Source organism: Belonocnema kinseyi, chromosome 8 (genome assembly GCF_010883055.1).
Source record: "Belonocnema kinseyi isolate 2016_QV_RU_SX_M_011 chromosome 8, B_treatae_v1, whole genome shotgun sequence".
NCBI lineage: Eukaryota > Metazoa > Arthropoda > Insecta > Hymenoptera > Cynipidae > Belonocnema > Belonocnema kinseyi.
The window spans coordinates 12,776,373-12,784,380 of NC_046664.1; the positions used below are offsets into that span (position 1 = coordinate 12,776,373).

General features: G+C 33.3%; 1 protein-coding gene across 1 annotated transcript in view; it reads right to left on the reverse strand.

The window, feature by feature from the left end:
* Positions 1 to 6,101: 6,101 nt before the first annotated feature.
* Positions 6,102 to 8,008, reverse strand: part of LOC117179056 (facilitated trehalose transporter Tret1-like) — a 12,490-nt gene continuing 10,583 nt past the window's right edge. The window contains exon 2 of the mRNA XM_033370693.1: positions 6,102 to 7,646. Coding sequence (XP_033226584.1) covers positions 6,277 to 7,646 — 1,370 coding nt within the window. The 3' untranslated portion in view covers positions 6,102 to 6,276. The remainder of the gene's footprint in view (positions 7,647 to 8,008) is intronic.

Sequence of the window (8,008 nt, forward strand, 5' to 3'; positions counted from 1 at the left end):
AGAATTCTGGATCAATCTGAAAAATCTCTATCCCATCCACACACTACTCCTTTCCCCTGCCGAGTGAGTCACGCCTACCCCGAAAGGGAATTGGCTTAATGGCGTAAAAAAAAAATAATGTACACCTGGAAAACATAACCTGAAAATCGACGTATGCATGAAATTAAGAATCACGCAAAACATCCAAATCGCCAATTTCTTCAATTTCTTTCAAATGGGGAGCGAGATATAAATAGAAGACCACCGAAGTCTTCCGAAGCCTTCAGATCGGCAATCATCGTACAGCAGAACTCCGAAGTCGAATCGTGCATTTTCGGCTTACATACGAACTCACAGTGGTAATCATGCATTTTCTGTTTGCGGCTCCCAAACGGTAGGTATGGTGGGGGTAAATTTCATCCACGATCTGGCAGCTCTGGCTCATGCAGAGTTGTGGAGTTCTGAACCGCGCTGTCAGCCACCTAAATACTTGTCAAAGCAACAATTCGCTTTGCGAAATTAGCCTAATTAATTGTTAATAAGGAAACCGATTGAAACAATATTTACCTAATTTTCAAATTTCTTTCATTTAATAGGGCGTACCAGTCACTTAGAATAAAATTATAACTTCCTAATGCAACTTCCAAAAGTTAGGTTAGTCATTCCCGTCGAGATTTAAACTAAAGCCGGGATGTATAGAAAAAGTCATGACCGTCTACGTATACAATAAGGTATTTTCACTCGAATCACTAGCTCACTTCACTTCATTGAATACTGAGGGGATAACAATTGACCAAATGCATGGGAATCGGTTAATTTTTGCTCTATTTTTCTAATATCTTCGTCGAAAGTAATTTTTCTGTATAAGTGCAATTGAAAAATAGTTTTTCTTTTTTGGGGACTATTTAATTCAATAATAAAATGATAATAATTTTCATTGATGCGTGCGTTAGGACTGAGCGCTGGTTGTCTACCCTTTGAAGCGCGATTCAAAATTACATTGAAAAACAATTCTTGCAATTTAACTAAATAATTATTAAAATATACACAAAAATGTATACACATTGTGTAACTTTTGATTTTAGACAAGAAAAAAATTTGTAACACATATATTTGATGAATAACAGTTTATTTTCATTGAATTGGAAAGACTAATATTACTCAAAATATATGATAATAGATACATTTTTTTAAATACCATATGATATTTCAGCAGCTTGATATATAGAAGATAATTGCAGAATATAATAGTGATAATATTTGATTAATTCTAAAACAGAATTTCAGATTGTTCTTTTCGATTGAGACGTAACAAAGCGACGCTTGAAGTAAAAAAAAAAGAAAGCATAACTACTATGCAGTCATGATAATTTATGTATTTATAGGTTATATAATTATATGAATTCTCAGAAAAATACATACAAAATATTTAAAACTTGTCAATAATCATTTTCAATCACTTTTCCAAGAAATTTCTTTTTAAATTAAATGTTTTGTAAAATATAATTTGGTCTTTGGAATTCACTGAAAATAAACTGTTATTAATATACGTGTTGTATTTTTTTTGCCTAAAATCAAAGTTACACAATTTGTATATATCCTTCTGGATATTTTAATAATTATTTACTTAAGTTACAAGAATTGTTTTTTAATGTAATTTTGAATCGCGCGCCAAGTGCGGCCAATGAGCGGTCAGCCCTAACGCAAGCGCAGTAGCTCAGGGTGCAAACATTGGCATCATTGGTCCACAGTACAAACCGGAAAAATAAATCAAATCAGCCGGCAGGAAAAAGTTGGGATATGAAAGCTTCAATTAGGTATTTTCACTTCAACTATCAGCTAACTTCACTTTGTTAAAAGCTGAAGTTAGCTGTATATTGAAGTGAAAATACCTAACAGGATTTTTTCTTATCAGTTTGAATGTTCCCGCCGCTATATTTGAAACATTGAAATGTTTCACGAAACTCCCAATGCTTGATGAAACTTTTCATCAGGCTAAAGTTTCATGCAAATTTACATCCCTACTCATCGCGAAAAACAAATTTCTGTTTTTATTATACAATTGTATTTACCTTATCTTTCATGTATGACACTAGCCACTGCAAGATTAGATATCTAAGATACCTTTAAACTTCTGCATAAAATCCATCGACATATAGAAATGGACCGGTAACGCTTTGGAGAGAACTGAAATGAGCTCTAGAGAGAGAAAAAATACATGAGACGTTGACCTACCTTTATTTATTTCAGGACTCTATCAAGTGAATTGGTGGCCCGGGGTATTGCCTAAACACCCTGTACGGTTAATTAAAAAAAAGATAAACAATACATTAGAAATTTATAGTTATAATAAATTGAATTTTAAAGAACATTCATCTAAAATCACCTGTTTCAGATAGAATATTTTTAAAACTTGGTAACCTAAAATTCTTCTTGAAATTGGATTAAACATGCTACAATAATAATCGTTGTGTAAATTCAAGAATAATGTAAAAATTGTCAACAATTTGAACAATATTTCTATAACATAAAAAATGACTTTTTGTATTGCATAGGTACAAAACTTCATATTTTGAAATTTTGTTTTTGTTGTAACATTTTTACATTCTCATCATTTTTTCTTCTCACTTTTTCTAGGTCCTAAAAGAAAGGACGAATTCGTTAATTAGCCATTTTTGATAAAAATTCAAAAAGTGAGTGCATTTTGAAAATTTTTAAGATGACTTTCTTCTGAATTTGAAAATTCTATGTACGAATATTTAAAGTATTGAAAAGAACAAAAAATTTATCCTCATGACTTTTTTCGATAAATACAAAATTCTCAGAGTTATAGTGTTTTGAAAATTTTTTTACTCAACCGTAAATCAAAATTTAAAGCCGAAAAACGCACGATATGAAAAAATGTCAAGAAAAGAAAAACATTTCTTTTTGAAATCCCTACAAGATTATCATAACCAATTTTTGGATTTTCTTCAAAAAAATCAAAAATCGTTAAGAATCACTTCTTGATAGGACGCGTACTTATTGTTTTATTCGTGAAAAATAACGTTGAATAAAGTAAAATAAAAAAAATGTCTGGAAAACCGACGAAAGTTTTTTAGAAAAAATAATCCAACAAAACCTGTTTACAAATGTCTGTCGGAAATCGAGCGCGCAGCGCGAGTTTCACGATGAAAATGTGTACCTCAAAGCCTACAGAGCTTTGCGAAACTTAATCTTTGACTATACTTAATTAAGTAGACAATTCAGAATATGAAGACGCATATAAATACTGCCATCTAAAAGAGATCTTTTTGATAAAGTTTTTTTCAAGCATTCCAAATGCAAAGAATAAATATCCGAGCGCGAAGCGCGAGGTAACCTGTTATCGAGTGCGAAGCGCGAGATTCAACTTTCGCGCGCCCTGGGCGCGCTCAAACTTCCGAGCTTCTTCCGACTCACTTTTAATGTCGAATAACCAATCAAAAATGAGGTCAATTTGCTCCTTCTACTGATTTCGGTAATTAGAGTAAGTGACAGTTTAAGGATAATGGTTCCAAAGTCCAACTTTTATCACTGCAAAATATCAGTCTCTTTGAGTAAGTGTCCTGTTTGTAAGTCCAAAGGTCCTCTTTTTATGGTATCTGACTGGCGTCATAACCCATGAAAGATTCTAAAAATAGCTTAAGATCTCAAGTTCCTAACCTCAAAATCTACATTGGACAGTGAACTAAGCAATATTTTTGATGAAAGTCTTAATGTAGTTAAATTTAGATAAAATACTCACAGGTTTCCTGAGGCGCAATAAACTTATAGTATTCGTAGAATTCGTGTACCTAAATAACTACTTAATATTTATTGATATTGATTAATATTTATTTACATTCATAATCAATTTCATTTCAAAGCCATTTGAATCTTCCCGCCAGAGAATGTCCAAGAATTCGTTAATGTTTGCCACGAATGGATACCCATGACCAGTTTCGCGCACATGCTCTAGAGTGTCGTCTTGTGTCACATCTTATCCGAATCAGAAGAAATAAATTCTGGAAGTTCCTCGCTAATTTGTATACCTTGAAGAAAATATGGTCCTAATCATGTTTACAGGTCACCGAGATAAAGGTCTCTAACGGGAGCGTATTTTTCTCGCATCCTATCTGGCCTGCTTAAATAGAAATTTTAGAACAATATTGAAACTTTTACTCTTTTCCGTATCTCAAAACAAATAGATTTTTTTCTAATATGGGAAAGCAATTCCTATTCCGCGAGTAGGAGTGCCAAACCACAAAAAACAATAACAGGAAAGACTAGTCTCTCCCTTTCCTTTAGGTTAGGAGAAGCCTTCCCCACGTGCAATATAAATATTAAATTTCTTTCGTATTTTCTATTTTTCTCGGAAGTTTAGGCAGCAGGTTTTGGAAATAATAACAATAATAAGAAACTAAAAAGTATCTCGACCATACATGACAGTTGCTACTACTAAAACATCAATTAGTAGCACCAAATTGAGAATTAGTGAGGTTCATTTTTAATCCAAGAGTTTTTTAAACTCAACAGTCCAAATCTAGCATGTATTTAATTTCGATATTCTGCATTACCTGACTTTCTTCCAATGATCGTCCTCTAGTTTCAGGCGTAATCCAAAATTTAAGCAAAGATCCCAAAAGTGAGGCTGTTGCAAAAAATTAAAAATGTTTGGTTTCAAAAATTAAGTTTTATGAAGATAGAGAATTTGAGGAAACCAAATGCTCAAACAGAAATTCAGAATAAGCTATACGAACGCATATATGGGGCAAATTGGCAGACGCTAATACACCATGAAGATATAGAAAGCGCATGCACTATGTTGAGGGATATCAATGCTAGAATGCATAAATTAGCTACTTACATTTTAATCAGAACCTACGTAACATATCACAAACTATTTTGTCGCTTTGATTCTTACAGTCTGTTGTTCTTTACAAATATCTTTATAAGAACAAAGAATTTTCTAGTATTAACATAGAATCTGGTAGTAGTTAATTTCAGAATACTTGAAAAATTCAAAAAGCGCATTGCTAATGTTTGTTAACGGCAACAATTATTTCAGTATAAAGACCTCAAAATAAAAATTGTTTCATTTTGTTAACTTCCGCTTTGAAAGTCTAATTTCGGAAGCTACACCATCTCTGAAATTACTATTACAAATTAATAATAATAATTATCATAATGATCAATACTGAAATAGTATAAATAAAATTATAAGTTCCGTTACACACAACTTACTGAAAAAACAGCAACAGATTGCACCAATAGACTTCCTTCATGTTTTCGTTTTTCTTTTACAACCTCTCTTTGCCTATTTTCATGCTTTTGTACAAAATTGCAGCCTATATTTTGTAAAATAAACTTTCTGATCTTAATTTTATTATTTAACAATAACAGAGATATCAACGATTATTATTTATATTAGGGAAAATAAGACTTGGGTTTTCAAATTTCAAGTTCAAGTATCGTGTAATTCTTTTTTTCAGACATAACCCAAAATGTAAGAAAAGCTCCAAGAAATGTTGTATCAAAAGAGAAAAAGATGGTATAAAAATCAGCAAGATTCTTTGAAAAATTGAAAACTGCTGAAGTTCCAAAAGTTCTCTAAAAGTTCTCGCTGAACAATAAAGGGAATTATACCAAATTCTAAATGATATACTACATATAATACAATATTGATGCAACAAGCGGTACAAACATAATAGAGAAGATTGAAGGTAGAATTCCACACACAAAAAAGAGACTAAAGCTTCCTAAGCTTTCCGTAAGGCTTATCACTTCAACTTTTAGATTTATAGAAGGACCACTTTCACAAAAAATTTCTTGAGAATAAGCCGAAATTGCAATTAGCGATACCCGAAGTTGAATGAACTTTAGGAAAAACATGATAAGTAACTCTTTACGGTTATATCTTTTGTGTATCAAATCTCAGAAGTTGGAAGTTTTTCGTTTTTTATCTTCTCCTATAGCCAAACGTGTTTCTACTCTCTAGCTAATAAAATGGTTTAGTGAATGTATAACTAAGATGAATTCAAATGCTGATGTCGGGATTGTTGTCATTACTGCTGAAATTGCCATACAAAAAACGAGCGACTTAAGTAAATATAATACATTTTGTTCCAAATTATTTTGTTTATTAACACAAGCTATTGCTGCGCAATAATGATACGTTTTATTCACAAATAAATATTTCATCAGATAAATTTATTGCATTTAATTATTATACAAAAACCAACGCCTCAACCCTATAAACATAGCATCTAGAAGTCAACAATTGCAGAATGAGATTTATTAATTCACAGATTTGTTAATCTTACGTTCTGAGTCTAGTTTCTCCTTCAGTTTTGGATTCTGCATTGCCTGAATTTCCTCCAGGGACCTTCCTTTAGTTTCCGGCATAATCCAAAATGTGATCACAGATCCCAAAAGTGCTGTTGTTGCAAAAAAGAAAAAAGTCGTGTAGATACCAGCAGCGTTGCTTAAAACACTGTAACCTGCTGTAGTCGCAAAGGCGAAGCATGATCCCATAACCATCCCACAGGCGACTGCGCTTCCTTTCACATTCATAGGAAAAAGTTCGCCCTGAACTATATAGGGAACCGTACCTAGTCCAAACTGATACACTATTTGAAAACAAACCAAAGCTACAAGTGGCACAAAACTGATAGATGAGACATCAGCCTCAAGGTACAATTCCATAAAGAAAAAAAGACTAACGCTGCCTAAGCAAAGAGAGGCTAACAGTCCAGTAGACAAAAATAGTGTTCTTCTATTAAACCTTTCTATAATTACGTGGGTTGCAAAACATGCCAGTAACGAAATTCCATTAACAATTATTACTTGAACTCCTGGATTTATAGAGAGATTACTTTTGGCGAAAATCTCCTGAGCATATGCCAAGATTGCTACTATTCCTGATAACAGTTGTGTCATCTTTAGGAAAAATATGATCAACAACCCTCTACGGTTATGGCTTTTGTTTATCAACTCCCTGAAATTGGACGTTTTCAGTTTTTTCTCTTCTTCTATAGCCAATCTCATTTCATCGATTTCTGAAGTCAATTGATTTGGGTCACAAATTCCTCTCAACTTCATCAAACATTTCATTGAATCTTCATTTCGACCTTTCATTAGGTAATAATAAGGTGTTTCTGGTAAGAAGGGAAACATGAGAAGAAAAAGTATTGGTAATGTCGCGGATGCAAAGTTCAAAACATTGTAAGATGTGTAGGTTGCAACTATTGTAAAGACGAAAATACCAGTTATCATTGACATGTGCATCATGTTAATTAGAATACCTCTGATGCTCTTTTCCGAAATCTCAGTCAGATAAATCACCAGGGAATTAAAAGTACTGCCCTGGCCTACTCCGGCAATAAATCTCGCAATGTAGAGGTATACGCAGTTATTTGCGAAGATGATTAAGATCCAGCCAACCAATCCTGGTAGGGAAAAAAGTAATAAGGTATACTTCCGGCCTATGCGATCAATAAATAATGGATTTATCAATCCTCCAAAAAGGTCCCCGAGGTTGTATAGTGATATTATCAAACTTCCTTGTTCTTTAGTTACTGGAAATGCTGAACTGTTGCTGGTCAAGTGGGGTATAGCTGGTGATGGCCAGGCTATGAAGGATCCCCAAGCTGCCATCGATATACATGCTGAAAATTTGAAAAACTGGATTTGAAAATAGATTCTTTATTGATTCCGTGAACAAAATAAATCTTCTCCGCACGTCTAAGGCCCAAATTGGTGGCATAAGTTCGTTTTCATGTGAGATAGAATTGCATCCAAGGATAACCTTAAAGTTGCATTTTTGTGAGAGAAATAACGGGGGTGGGGGGCTAAAAAAAGCTGTTTCACTCGAAAACGGCTCAACCGATTTCAATGAACAACATGTATGTTGTAGACATGAACGACTGTGCACTGAAAAAACTAGTTGGTTGGGACAACTAACAAAGTAGTAGGCCCAACTATTTTAGTTTGTAATATATGCCGCTGCTATTAAAGTGGTTGAGGCTAC